This window comes from Copadichromis virginalis, linkage group LG6, assembly GCF_057382275.1.
Source record: "Copadichromis virginalis isolate Kocher_CV1m ecotype Utaka linkage group LG6, C_Virginalis_male_GT1.1, whole genome shotgun sequence".
Lineage (NCBI taxonomy): Eukaryota > Metazoa > Chordata > Actinopteri > Cichliformes > Cichlidae > Copadichromis > Copadichromis virginalis.
The window spans coordinates 30,028,142-30,043,100 of record NC_140623.1 but is presented as its reverse complement, the minus strand read 5'-3'; the positions used below and the strand labels follow the sequence as shown (position 1 = coordinate 30,043,100).

Sequence of the window (14,959 nt, the reverse complement as noted above, 5' to 3'; positions counted from 1 at the left end):
AGCATGGCAAGTGATGATTATAATGAAGCAGATTTAATGGAAATTGACAACTATGAAAAAGATGCCCTTTTGTGTGAAAGTGAGTCTCAAAGTGACCAAGATATTAATATGCAATCCTGTGATGAACAACCAGAGGAACAAAATCCAGATGAACCAGAAAGTGATTTGAACAATGGAGGTTTTGCTCTAGAAAGTTGTCTGCAGCCTGTAGACATTTCAGAAGAGATTCTCTGTTTCACTGATAACACATATTGTGTGGCTCCTGCAGAAAGAAACAATCCTGTTAGCTTCTTCAGAACTCCTCATTTGGAAGCCATGGCATTTCCTGTGCAGTTTCCTACTGGTCAGAATACACTGGATGAAAAGAGACGTCTTAAACTCACACCAAGTGCTTACTTCAAGTCAAGGCTTTTCAACATCGATGCAAGATTTGCTAAAGACACAAATTACCTGTTTTTCTCACAGTTTGTCACTGAAATACACTTGGCTAATTCCAGCATGACAATACAGCTAAGGAAAGGTAAAACTATGACCAAAGATGGACGCAAAATCACATCAGGAATGTTACAAAGTAAGACAGAAGTAGAGAAGCTGGTAAGAAATAAAGATGCAATCAGATTTATGCAGCCACTCAGAGGAACTCCAGCTTACTGGCAGAAAACTACCAGAGATCTATTCAGCATGGTTCGCCAAATAGGAACACCTCAGTTCTTTGTCACTTTCTCTGCTGCTGAGATGAGATGGCCTGAAGTGATTCAAGCAATAAAGAGACAGCAAGGTGAAGAGGTTGATTTTGAAGCCCTGGACTGGTCAGAAAAGTGTGAAATTCTAAGATCAAATCCAGTAACCACCATGCGAATGTTTGATAAACGTGTTGAGGCTTTGTTCAGAGATTTGCTTTTTTCTCCTGCACAGCCCCTTGGTGAGATCATTGATTACTTTTACAGAGTTGAGTTCCAGCACAGAGGTAGTCCACATATACACATGTTGCTGTGGATTCGAGAAAAGGTAGAAGCAGATGTGGATGATGACCAAACTGTCTGTGACTTTGTGGACAGATACATCTCAGCTCAACTCCCTGATCCAGAAAAACAACCTGAACTGCACAAAAAAGTCACTGAGCTACAAAAGCACAGCAAAAACCACACAAAGACATGCTTTAAGAGTGTGAACTCTGGTTGTAGATTTGGGTTTCCCAAACCACCAGCCACAAGAACAATGATTGTGAGACAGGATGAGGATTCAGACACTGAAGCTGCAAAAGCCAAACTCAGACCTTTGTTGAACCTGCTGAAGGAACCTGAAGCTGCTTCCCTCACCATAGAGCAGATTCTGTCACGATGCAACTTGACAATGAATGAGTATGAACAGTGCCTCCAAGACATAAACAAGAAAACAGCTCTGATTCTGAAACGTGACCCAAATGAGTGTTGGATCAACAATTACAACCCAGACCTGCTTGAAGCCTGGAACTCTAATTTAGATGTCTCATTCATTTTGAATGCCTATTCATGTATAGAATACCTCTGTAAATATATAACAAAGAAAGAATCTGGCCTCTCTGAATACCTGAAGACAGTTATTGACAACTCTGATAAGAACACCGTCAATGAATGTGATGAAATGAGAGCTGTGATGCAGGCTTACTCAAAAAAGAGAGAAATCAGCGCACAGGAGTGTGTGACTCGAGTCTGTGGCCTAAAAATGAAAAAATGTTCCCGCAGTGTTGTATTTGTACCAACAGATGATAACCCAGTAAAAATGAGTCGCCCCATGAGCTTCCTGGAAAGCACAACACATGACAGTTGTAATATTTGGATGACAAGTTTGAGTGATAAATACAAATGCAGACCTGAGACCCCAGAATATGAGGAAATGTCACTGGCTGATTTTGCTGCCTTGTGCAGGTTGGTGAGTGGTCCAAATGAAGGAAAAGATGTGCTTCCTCTTCTAAACCAGCTTGGATTTGTACAAAGGCGAAAGAATGATAAACCAGCTATAATCAGGTATTACCACTGTTCACAGGAAAAAGATCCTGAGCAATATTATGGTCGACTGTTGAGACTTTACCTTCCACACAGATCAGAGCAGGAACTGAAACCACAAGGGTTCCAAACCTATCAGTCCTTCTACAACTCAGGTTTTGTACGACTTCCATGTTCAGACCACAGTGAGTCTGTGAAAAGGGTTGTGAAAAGAAATAAAGACAAGTATGAGAAGAACTCTGAGGATATTGAGAGTGCACTGGAAGAGTTTGAACAAAATAGGGATGTTGTGATTGATGAATGGTGTAATCTTGCTCCTGAATCTGAAGTTGTGAGGCTGCAATGTGATGAGAATCTTCCTGAGAGACATTCTGATGATGAGAACGAACAGGAGAATGTTCCCGACTACAGTCGTCAGTCTGATGCTGTAACAAAGATCAGAGCCATCAGAGAACAACCTGCAGTAGATCCAGCCGTGGTACGTGTAATGTATCAGAATCTGAACCAGAAGCAGGCCTGCGTGTTCTATGCCATAAGAGACTGGTGTATTCAGCGAGTTTGTGGTTTGAACCCAGATCCATTTTTCTTCTATATCAACGGTGGTGCAGGAACTGGAAAGTCACATCTGATTAAGTGTATTCATTCTGAAGCATCAAAGATCCTGAGCAGACTGCCTGCTAATGCAGAAGAAGCTGACATATCAAATCCAACTGTTTTACTGACTTCATTTACCGGTACAGCAGCTTTTTCTATCAGTGGCTCTACGTTACATTCTCTACTGAAACTACCCAGGAGTCTGAAACCACCCATTCAAGGACTTGGTAACCAACTGGATGAAGTCAGATCTGAGCTGATGAATGCTGAAATTATTGTTATTGATGAGATTTCAATGGTTTCAAAACCCCTTTTTGCTTATGTGGATGCAAGACTGAAACAAATCAAAGGCACTCAGAGACCTTTTGGTGGAATGTCAGTTTTAGCTGTTGGAGATTTTTACCAGCTGCCACCAGTGCGACAGTCTAAACCTCTCTGTGTTTACGATCCAGAACAGATTGACCTATGGCAGGAACATTTTCAGATGATCACTCTAACCGAGATCATGCGTCAGAAAGATGATGTGGCCTTTGCAGAGATGCTGAACAGGATTAGAGTCAAAGAAAAGACGGATGAACTTTCTCAGTGCGACAGAGATTTGTTGTCACAGGCTGTGACTGCACCAGAAGAATGTCCAACTGAGGTCTTACACATTTATGCCACCAACAAGAATGTGGAATCCCACAACACAGATACCCTGAAGAAGCTTCATTCAAACATCATAATAATCAATGCAGACGATTTCCAGAAGGATAAATGTACAGGCAGAATGGAACGAAGAGACAAACCATTTACAGGTGGGCGAAATGATTTACCTGACACTCTGAATGTTGCTGAAGGAGCTCGAGTCATGCTGACCAGAAACTTGGACACACTAAACGGTTTAGTCAACGGTGCTTTTGGTATACTGGTAAAGGTGGTGAGATCTGAAAATGATGGACACATAATTAAACTGGGGCTCAGGATGGACAACCGGCAGCCTATGAGACACAACCGCAGTGCTAATGCAGCATCTGATGATCTTGTTTACATTGAGAGAGCAGAGGAGAGTCTGAAGTTTAAAGGAGCAGTACGCAGACAGTTTCCTGTAAAGCTAGCATTCGCCTGCACAATTCACAAAACTCAGGGTCTTACAACACAGACAGCTGTAGTTTCAATGAAGAACATTTTTGAACCAGGTATGGCTTACGTTGCTCTCAGCAGGGTGACGTCTCTCAGTGGACTCTATTTGCAGGACTTGGATGAGAAAAAGATTTACGCCAATCCCGAGGTAACTGCAGCACTCCAAACCATGAGACAAGCCAGTGTTGAGGAAATGATGCCTCTTCTTCAGGTCAGAGAAACAGCCAGCAGACTTGACACTCTTACACTGATCCATCACAATACAGAGGGTTTGCCATCTCACATCAGTGACATCAAGAGTCATCATGAAATGTGTTTAGCAGATGTTTTGTGTCTCACTGAGTCTCACCTTCAAGGCTCCTTTGTTGCAGACAGTCTTCATTTGGACGGCTACACCATGTTCAAACGCAACAGACATGTGTCCTACACAAACTTTCCTCACATGGCCAGCAGAAGTGGTGGGGGAGTTGTTGTGTATTTGAGGAATCATTTTCAGGTTCAGGTAAAACAGTATCTGCATAATGTCACTGATCTTGAGTTTTTAGTGTTGAAGGTTCAGGCTCCATTCCCTGCACTCATTGCTGTTGTGTACAGACCCCCTGACTACAGTTTGACACCATTCATGCAAAACCTGGTAAGTCTTTTAGATTCACTTGAAATAATGGACTGTCACCCAATAATTGTGTGTGGAGATTTTAATGAGAACCAGTTGCAGAGTGGAAGAAAACAGATTCTGGAGCAGTTTCAGTCGAGAGGGTATTCACAGCTGATCACTTCTGCCACTACAGACAAGAACACCCTGCTTGACCTCATTTTTATTTCTCAGCCACAGAAATGTCTGTATTCAGGTGTTCTGAGATCATATTACAGTTACCACAACCCTGTCTTTTGTGTCCTGTCCTCGAGCCAATCATGAAGTCGTCTGGTGAGTTTTGAAACAATTACAGATCATGTTTGTTACAGAGTTTACTGATTGTAGAGCATGAAAAAGATTTTTCATTGAAAAAAGGGTCTTCCCTACTCTGTCTGTCAGAAGACCCTTTCTTATTGCAATGTTATTAATCATTTCACCAAATTATTGCTGAACTTCATGCAGAGCAGAGAACATCTGCTATCATGCACCTCTGATCTGAAATGTGCTGCAACATTTGATAAACCAACATCATGTTTTAAATGACTAAATCTTTTTACTATGACGTATGTAGCTCAACAAACGAGATCTTCCCCTCCAAGGGCTTTAAAATATGAAATAGTAAATAAATAAATCCCAGATAAATGCAGGTATATATTATGATGACATACACGAATAAATACAGACAATTATATTTTCTTGATTATAGTAGATTTTGTAGAATCAAAAGTTTTTGTGATGAATGAGTTTTTGCTTATCATGTTTTACAGGTAAAAAATGTCAAAAGTTTTAAACTATCTTTAGGCTACCAGAGATGTCTATAATGATACATTATGTAGAGAAAAACATTAGTACAGCTTACAGAATGTGTATAAAAACTGATGTAGAAGTAAATGGATAGTTTTCTGAAAGTTCCCGACTACAGTTTAACACCACCCACCCAGCTCAGCCCCCAAGTGTCTATGTAATGCTGGTATGGTGTGTGAGTTTGACTTGGCCTTTATCCGGGTGGGTTTGGGTTTGGGTGGATAAAGGCCAAGTCAGAATGCTCTGAGCAGCTGGAAAAAGCTGCTAATAAACAAAGACATCAGAAAGTGTGGGCTTTAGGTGTAGCCCCCGCTTTCTGATGCACTAATTAAACTTAGTAACCGACACCCCATACCAGCATTACATAGACACTTGGGGGCTGAGCTGGGTGGGTGGTGTTATAAGCACGTGTTTTGTTAGATATATTTTTTCAGATAGGGCACAGTCTCCTTTGTGGGAAAACCTTCAAACTTCACCATCCTCAGCTGAAACAACAACATCTTAACACCATCTTCATGAACTGCTGAGCCAAACCTGATCCATCAGTGCTGGACTGCACAGATAACTACATGCCACAAGGAGACTGCTGTGTTATGAACTGCCATACCAGTGTGTCTTCAATGGAGAAGATGACACACCCATCACCTGACCTCCTGCCTGATCATGCTGCCACACTACAACCTCTGAGACCATCAATGATGACTCATACTGAGGAAACTGTATTTCCTGTCAGAGATGCTCAGTGATCCTCAGAGCAGAGAGAGGTATGATTCTTTATCTTTGATAAAAAATGTCAGTGTTTTTAATTCAATTAATTAATTAAAATCTTGTTTATTGCATAAATAATTCCACACTCAAATGATTATACTTGTTGACACTTTTTGAGTTTTAATTGACATTATGGATTACAAATCTATGCTTTTTCTACTCTGTCTCTCTGTGCAGGTATTGCTGTCTTCTGAGTTCTTCAGTGTCCCAACTGAGACATTCAAACCTCCCTGCAGAGCTCATGTCTTTCCTCACCATCATGCGAGTGTGAGATTGCTCTGGATTCTGGTTATGTGGCCCACAGCACCTATAAGGTATTTCAATATTGTTCATTGTATAACTTATTTGTAGTTTTTAGGGTTTGTACAGACAAATAAAATGTTCCTTTTTCTGTATTTTTTAGAACAAGCTCGTCCAGTGTGCCTGCATTCCAGCTTCTTAGACTCTACGCAAGTGGACAGAGTATCAGTGTTTGACCACTCTTACAGACACTGACTTCTGTCAACTCACTGCTACTGATCAGGCACTTCATCCAGGAAGACAGAGGGCTGCAAGCCTGTCATCATTTCCAGTGTGGCTTTGTATTCTTGGGGTAGCATCAGATTTTTCCCACAAATATTCAAAGGTAACATTTATTTTAAGCTTAGTTATTAAATCAAAAGTCTTCTCTTGTGTTATGTCTGTGAAGGTTCTCATGGTGTCCTTTGATGTAGTCTCTCTCTTTACTTGCATACCCACTACGGAGGCCGTGGAGACTGTCAGAAAACGACTACAAGAAGACAGCTCCTTGGAAGACAGGACCAACTTCACACCCGATCAGATTTGCACACTGTTAGACCTCTGCCTTACCACTACATATTTCAAATACAACGAGGGTTTCTACAGACAAAAACATGGCTGTGCCATGGGCTCCCCCGTGTCACCTATTGTAGCCAACCTTTGCATGGAGGAAGTGGAAAGGAAGGCTCTTGGCTCTTTCAAAGGAAGAGTACCCAGCCACTGGTACAGATATGTAGACGACACCTGGGTCAAAATCAAAACTCAAGAAGTGGAATCCTTCACTGCGCACATTAACGCCGTGGATAAAAACATCAAGTTCACCAGGGAAGACACAAAGGACGACTGTTTGCTTTTCCTGGACTGTGCTGTGCACATTGAAGAGAACGGCAACCTCAACATTGAAGTTTATTGGAAGCCCACACACACGGACCAGTACCTCCTCTTTGACTCCCATCACCCTCTGGAACACAAACTTGGAGTAATTAGGACACCCCCCCGGGCAGAACATGTTCCCTCTAAGCCTGAAGGGAAAAAGAAGGAACACAAACATGTAAATGAAGCACTTAAAACATGTGGCTATCCTAATTGGGCGTTTATAAAGTCAGCAAAGATGCACAGAAAAGAAGACCAGACACCAGCGAGGGAGGATAAGAAAGACAGATGCAACAACATTGTCATCCCCCATGTACTAATTAGACTTAGTAACCGACACCCCATACCAGCATTACATAGACACTTGGGGGCTGAGCTGGGTGGGTGGTGTTAAAAGCACTTGTTTTGTTAGATATATTTTTTCAGAAACGGCACAGTCTCCTTTGTGGCAAAACCTTCAAACTTCACCATCCTCAGCTGAAACAACAACATCTTAACACCATCTTCATAAACTGCTGAGCCAAACCTGATCCATCAGTGCTGGACTGCACAGATAACCACATGCCACAAGGAGACTGCTGTGTTATGAACTGCCATACCAGTGTGTCTTCAATGGAGAAGATGACACACCCATCACCTGACCTCCTGCCTGATCATGCTGCCACACTACAACCTCTGAGACCATCAATGATGACTCATACTGAGGAAACTGTATTTCCTGTCAGAGATGCTCAGTGATCCTCAGAGCAGAGAGAGGTATGATTCTTTATCTTTGATAAAAAATGTCAGTGTTTTTAATTCAATTAATTAAAATCCTGTTTATTGCATAAATAATTCCACACTCAAATGATTATACTTGTTGACACTTTTTGAGTTTTAATTGACATTATAGATTACATATCTATGCTTTTTCTACTCTGTCTCTCTGTGCAGGTATTGCTGTCTTCTGAGTTCTTCAGTGTCCCAACTGAGACATTCAAACCTCCCTGCAGAGCTCATGTCTTTCCTCACCATCATGGGAGTGTGAGATTGCTCTGGATTCTGGTTATGTGGCCCACAGCACCTATAAGGTATTTCAATATTGTTCATTGTATAACTTATTTGTAGTTTTTAGGCCTTAACACAAATAAAATGTTCCTTTTTCTGTATTTTTTAGAACAAGCTCGTCCAGTGTGCCTGCATTCCAGCTTCACAGAAAAGAACATCAGACACCAGCGAGGGAGGATAAGAAAGACAGACACAACAACATTGTCATCCCCTATGTAGCCGGTGTATCAGAAAAACTCAGGAGAGTTTTCTCCAAATACGACATCCCAGTGTACTTCAGACCCAGTAACACACTCAGACAGAAACTGGTTCACCCGAAAGACAAAACTCCTAAACACAAACTTAACAATGTGGTGTACGCTGTACAGTGCAGCGAGGAATGCCCAGACTTCTACATCGGAGAGACCAAACAGCCACTTCACCAGCGCATGGCACAACATAGAAGAGCCACCTCCACAGGACAAGACTCAGCAGTTCATCTGCATCTAAAGGACAAAGGTCACTCTTTGAGGATGCCAATGTTCACATTTTGGACAGATGGAGGAGTGAAAGAAGCCATTTACGTCCACTGTGAGCGACCATCTTTGAACAGAGGCGGTGGTTTACGACACCAACTGTCTGCCATCTATAATCCAGTTTTGAGTTCCCTCTCCAGACACCGTAACGTCCACTCACATCCTGGGAGTGGGCGTGGGTGATTTCCTGACCTCAGGAAATCACATGATAGGGTGGGGCCAGGTTTCACAATGAGCTCACCCGAAACCCTGGCTGATTGGGACCCACACCCACTTTCACACCTTGGCTCATGTGATTAGGTAGAGGATCATCAGGGGGTTCTTTGTCCCTCTTTGGGGGGAAACTCCCACTGGGTTTAAATCTGGGACTCTCCACCATTGACCCTTAGAACTGAAGAAGCTTCTCGGATGAGAGGTGAAACGTCTTCAAGGAACTCAAAGAAGTCCAGACGCTTTTCTTTCCAAGCTCCTTAGACTTCACTTGTGTTAATTACATTTTATTTGTTGTTGTTTTCTTTTAGATTTATATGCAGTGATTGGATGTGGTGGAGCTTTGTTAACCGTGTGGAAAACATCTGTTTGTGATGATATTTACAATGAGGCTTTAAGGTGACAGTTTCCATGTAATTTCAATCCTTTTACTAAGCAAAAACATGTTTGCAATTAACATGTTTTTTCAGTTTTGTCTTTTGGATTTATGGTTAACATTCCTCTGTGACAGCAAATACTAAACTGGTCCAAGTAACCAGCATATCATTGGTCAAAGGCAAAAAGGACCACATGTCACACTAGCAATGAATTTTTGACTTTGTTTGTGTTAGTATAGAGTAGGTCTAACAATGGTTTTCCACATCTGCTCTAATATATATAGATAATGGGTCAGACATATAAAGTCATTTTGAAAAGTTCATAAAGGTCATTTATATGTGTTCCTCTTTATCATTTTATATCAGGTCACACAGCTGACTTGAGTTTTGATCAGAGTAGAAGCATAACATTCATGCTAATGGTTCTACTGTTTACAGTTACTTTATGATGGATTTCACCCTGGTCACAGCACTATGTGAAAAGCTGTTAGAGGTAAAGTTAAGCCAATTAATACATCATCATAAGTCACTCTCTAACGCAGGGCAGTGATTATTATTCACTGTAATTTATTCCACAACAATGTTCTTTATTTGATTCTTTAAATATGCACATCGATTGTTTTAGCTCTGTGACTCTCCACACCTGAAATATATCACAATGTGGACTTCATTTCGACAGTATTTTGTAGATTGGTACCATATTTATCATCGAATCATCTTGTGCACTTATTAACTAAATGTTGTTTGTTTTTGTTTTTTTGTTTGTTTGTTTGGGGGTTGTTGTTGCCATTTTTACCTTTCACCAACTGTGTAAATTCTGCAATTTTACCTTGGTTTTGTTTCACATCAGTTTATCTGCTGGCTGGTATTCCTGTCTTCCTTCTCTCACCCCAACCGGTCGCAGCAGATGGCCGCCCCTCCCTGAGCCTGGTTCTGCTGGAGGTTTCTTCCTGTTAATAGGGAGTTTTTCCTTCCCACTGTCGCCAAAGTGCTTGCTCATAGGGGGGGTCATATGTCATATGATTGTTGGGTTTTTCTCTGTATCTATGAAGCGCCTTAAGGTGACTTTTGTTGTGATTTGGTGCTATATAAATTGAATTGAATTGGTTTTCTTTCTTTTCTAATGTTTCTGGTCATTTTTCACAGTTAAACAAGTAACTTTGAGGTTACGTCATCGTTTTCAGCTGTTATCTGTATACATTTTTTTCCTAATAATTACATTTCTGCAAAATTATAGCAGTTCTGGTAAGTTGTAATATTTCTGCCAAGTTATTAATTTTTGACTAAATTATTACATTTCTGCTAAGTTGTAGCTTCTGGTAAATTACAACATTTCTGCTGAATTGTTATGTTTCTTCTAAGTTATTGCATTTCTGCTAAGTTATTACATTTTTGCTAACTTGATGTTGTTCTGCAAAGTTATTAAAATTTCAACAACTTTTTAAACACTGACTTTGATTTCTTCAGCTTCTTCAGCTATTTTCAAGTATTTTCAGCAGACAGCTTCAGCTTTACAGTTTCCTCTAAGTGATTGCAGTTCTGCTAAGTTATTACATTTTAGAAAAGTTCTTTTGCTTCTGCAAAGTTTTTACAATTTCTGCAACATTTCAGCTTTTTCAGCTACTTTTTGCATACAGCTTCAGCTTTAAGCATCCACACTGCATTTTCGCAGGAAATGCAAATTTTTCTAGTTGTGTGGATGCTTTAAGCATCCACACTATTGAGTTCCTGTTTCTCTTTATTCTTTATACTTTATTATTCTAGTTGCTTCCGTACACTTTTCGCCGTAGAACTACTTCCACAATTTTCAGCCGATTTTCACCATTCAAATTTTAAACTATTCTGCTATTTTTGCTCTTTCCGGCTATATCTTTTGGTATTTTTAACTATTATACTTTTTAAAATATTCCACTTTTTTCCTTTAATTTGTCCCATTGAAATTAATGGGAAACTTCAGCAATTCTGCTAAATTTTGCTTGTTTTTGAAACTTAACTACTTCCTCAAATTTTCACCTAGAACAACCATTCAAACTTTAAAATGTTCACAAATTATTGGGCTATTCATGTATGTTTCAGCTTTTTCAAATATTTTACCGTTTTACTTTTATGCCTCTTAAAGTTTTGAGTTGCAAAATTGTGATTTTTCACAAAATACATGCGTTGTTATGGTTGCTATGCTCTTGGCTTCCAGTGTGCCACTGAAGGTTTTGCAATTTTCACTTCATGTCCGAACAACTTCCTGCTACTTGCTCAATTTTCACTCAACTTCCACAAATTATACATCAAAACGTAGGTATTTTTGCTGGCTTTCAGAAAATGTCACTATCATTGTTGTGGGATTTATAGAATTTTTGCAAATCTCCTCAGACCAACACAATGTCAGAAAACTCTCCATATAAAGTGAATGGAGAGCTTGTTCAAAATAATCGCTGCATTTCTGTAATGAGCGGCATATTCGAATCGTCATATCTCCTTAACAAAGAAAAGTTAAGACATGAGGCTTGTCCCCGAATATCTTCAGACACTCCTGACGCTCACAATTCAAGAATTTCTTTCTCACCTATTACCGTTCTGAAATGAGTTGGACTTGTTTGAGGGTAGGAAATTCGTCCTTCGCTCAGATTTCTTCAGATTTCAAACTGTGGAAATGAACCACTTTTTTCTCTCGTCATAACTTTTTGTTGGATTTCCACAGAGACCTGAAAATTTCCATGATTGTTCACCAAAGCCTGCTGTCTCTTACGGTGAAAGAATGATATCGATACTCCAAATAGATTTCGAGTTAGAAAGCGTTGTTTGAGGGCAAGTCAAGGCAGTTTTTGCTTCGCTCTGCTCAGTTATGGTGCATTAGAAGTCAAATATCTTTAATAATTCACATTTTAATGATAAATTGTTAACACTGGAAGATTCCCCCATCTCTTCTGAACAAAACGGTGTAAGAATGACCGCTCTAGCCCCTATGGTTAGGAAATTATGGTCATTTGTTTGAGGGGAGTCCTCACTATGAGAAATAGGCTGCAATAATCCTGTGCCTCTCTGTCCTGCGTGTGTAAAAAGATGCACCTGTTTTGGCGGGAAAACGTAAACAGCCACTCTGATTGGTGGATTTAAATTCGGCAGCTCTCTCCCTCTGTGTGTGTCTCTGTGTGTGTGTGTGTGTGTGTGTGTGTGTGTGTGTGTGTGTGTGTTTAGTGGGAGACAGAGAACCCTACCCTTATTTGGCAGCATGTCATTGTAGGATTTAAATTGAATATAGTTAGACTGATTGACTGGATTAGAGCCTGTGTTTGTGTGTCCCTCTCTGCATTTCTGTTTCAATATGCCTCCATATTTGTAATTTTGTAAGTTATTGCTATTCTGCTAAATCATAGTATTTCTGGTACTTTTCGGTACTTGTGCTAAATACAGTATTTCTGCTAAATTATAGTATTTCTGCTTTATTATACTATTTGTGCTAAAACATAGTATTTCTACTAAATGTAGTATTTCTGCTTTTTATACTATTTGTGCTAAATTATAATATTTCTGCTTTTTATACTATTTGTGCTAAATTATAATATTTCTGCCTTTTATACTATTTGTGCTAAAACATAGTATTTCTACTAAATGTAGTATTTATGCTTAATCATACTATTTCTGCTTTTTATAGGATTTGTGCCTAATATAGTATTTCTGCTTTTTATAGAATTTGTGCTTAATATAGTATTTCTGCTTTTTATAGGATTTGTGCTTAATATAGTATTTCTGCTAAATTATAGTATTTCTGCTTTTTATAGTATTTGTGCTAAAACATAGTATTTCTACTAAATGTAGTATTTATGCTTAATCATAGTATTTCTATATATATTTCTGCCAGGTCCCCAGGCAGCCAATCCTCTGTGAGGACTTAGACATTCAAATTTTCAAATCAGGGCCTGCACGGTTTCCCAGCCAATCATATACGTGTCCTGAGGCATTCAAATTTGCATATTGGGGCCTTCATGGCTTCTAAGCCAGCCAATCATATCTGAGGGCTGAGGAATTCAAATCCACAAATCAGGGCCTGCACGGCTTCCCAGGCAGCCAATCATATATGTGGCCTCAGGCATTCAAATTTGCATATTGGGGGAATTCGTGGCTTCTAAGTCAACAAGTCATCCATGTCGTATATCTCTAAAAATTCACATTTTAATGATAAATTGTTAACACTGGAAGATTCCCCCATCTCTTCTGAACAAAACGGTGTAAGAATGACCGCTCTAGCCCCTACGGTTAGGAAATTATGGTCATTTGTTTGAGGGGAGTCCTCACTATGAGAAATAGACTGCAATAATCCTGTGCCTCTCTGTGCTGCGTGTGTAAAAAGATGCACCTGTTTTGGCGGGAAAACGTAAACAGCCACTCTGATTGGTGGATTTAAATTCGGCAGCTCTCTCCCTCTGTGTGTGTGTGTGTGTGTGTGTGTGTGTGTGTGTGTGTGTGTGTGTGTGTGTGTGTGTGTGTGTGTGTTTAGTGGGAGAGAGAGGACCCTGCCCTTATTTGGCAGCATGTCATTGTAGGATTTAAATTGAATATAGTTAGACTGGTTGACTGAACTGGATCTTGTGTGTGTGTCTCTCTGTGCATGTGTGTGTCCTCATGTGTACATATTTGTAATTGTGTGGCTGTCATAAATTTTTTTGCAGATTTTTGTCATTTAACAAGTATATTTGAGGGACCCTCAGCATATTCAGCATTTTTTCAGCTGTCCATTTTGCTTTTCCAATTTTTCTGTTTAACTTATTACTATTGTGCTAAATCATACTATTTCTGCTATTTTATAAGATTTGTGCTTAATATACTATTTCTGCTTTTATAGGATTTGTGCTTAATATAGTATTTCTGCTTTTTATAAGATTTGTGCTTAATATAGTATTTCTGCTAAATGTAGTATTTATGCTTAATCATATTATTTCTGCTTTTCATAGGATTTGTGCTTAATATAGTATTTCTGCTAAATTTAGTATTTCTGATTAATTATAGTTTTTCTACTAAATCATAGTACAGTATTTCTGCTTTTTATGGGATTTGTGCTAAAACAAAGTATTTCTACTAAATGTAGTATTTATGCTTAATCATACCATTTCTGCTTTTTATAGGATTTGTGCTTAATATAGTATTTCTGCTAAATTATAGTATTTCTGCCAAATTATAATATTTGTGCTAAAACATAGTCTTAATTTAAAATTACAATATTCATAGTTCATCACAGTGTCTCTGGTAAATCACAATATTTCTGCTCTGTTGTACTATTTTTCTAAATCATAGTGTTTCTGTAATGTCTAAGTATTTTTGGCTAAATATATTCTTTCTGTTATCTTATACTATTTCTCCTAAATTCTTGTATTTTTGAGAAGTTATCATGTTTCTGGTAAGTTACAATATTTCTGCTAAATTCTGCTATGCTATTGTATCTCTGCCAAGTATTATGTTTCCTCTAAGATGTTGCAGTTCTGCTAAGTTATTCCATTTTAGCAAACTTCTTTTGCTTCTGCAAAGTTTTTACAATTTCTACAACTTTTCAGCTTTTTCAGCTACTTTTTGCATACAGCTTCAGCTTTAAGCATCCACACTGCATTTTCGCAGGAAATGCAAATTTTTCTAGTTATTATTATTATTCCGGGTGTTTCCGTACACTTTTCGCCGTAGAACTACTTCCACAATTTTCAGCCGATTTTCACCATTCAAATTTTAAACTATTCTGCTATTTTTGCTCTTTCCGGCTATATCTTT

General features: G+C 39.2%; 2 protein-coding genes across 8 annotated transcripts in view; both read left to right on the top strand.

Annotated features, from left to right (window-relative positions):
- Positions 1 to 14,959, top strand: part of LOC146708070 (uncharacterized) — a 38,452-nt gene that overhangs the window by 18,188 nt on the left and 5,305 nt on the right. The window lies entirely within an intron of this gene.
- On the top strand, positions 429 to 10,660 carry LOC146708071 (uncharacterized). 7 transcript variants are annotated; one of them, XR_014920910.1, is made up of 6 exons: positions 429 to 5,903; positions 6,111 to 6,221; positions 6,311 to 6,532; positions 6,621 to 7,815; positions 7,993 to 8,129; positions 8,216 to 10,660. XR_014920910.1 is itself a non-coding variant. In XM_085459792.1 (2 exons), the coding sequence occupies exons 1-2, from the start codon at positions 499 to 501 to the stop codon at positions 4,181 to 4,183; spliced, it is 3,525 nt and encodes a 1,174-aa protein (XP_085315918.1). In that variant the 5' UTR covers positions 429 to 498; the 3' UTR covers positions 4,184 to 4,255. The 7 variants fall into 7 exon arrangements, 1 of the variants encoding a protein (XP_085315918.1); XR_014920912.1 differs by having other exon boundaries at positions 6,103 to 6,221; XR_014920911.1 differs by having other exon boundaries at positions 6,085 to 6,221; positions 6,653 to 7,815.

Excerpts from the sequence above, each read along its gene's own strand:
- LOC146708071 (XM_085459792.1), top strand. The coding sequence starts at position 499 with ATGACAATACAGCTAAGGAAAGGTAAAACTATGACCAAAGATGGACGC. Across the intron at positions 3,913-4,072 it reads AAATGATGCCTCTTCTTCAG|ACAGTCTTCATTTGGACGGC; the intron begins GTCAGAGAAACA and ends CCTTTGTTGCAG.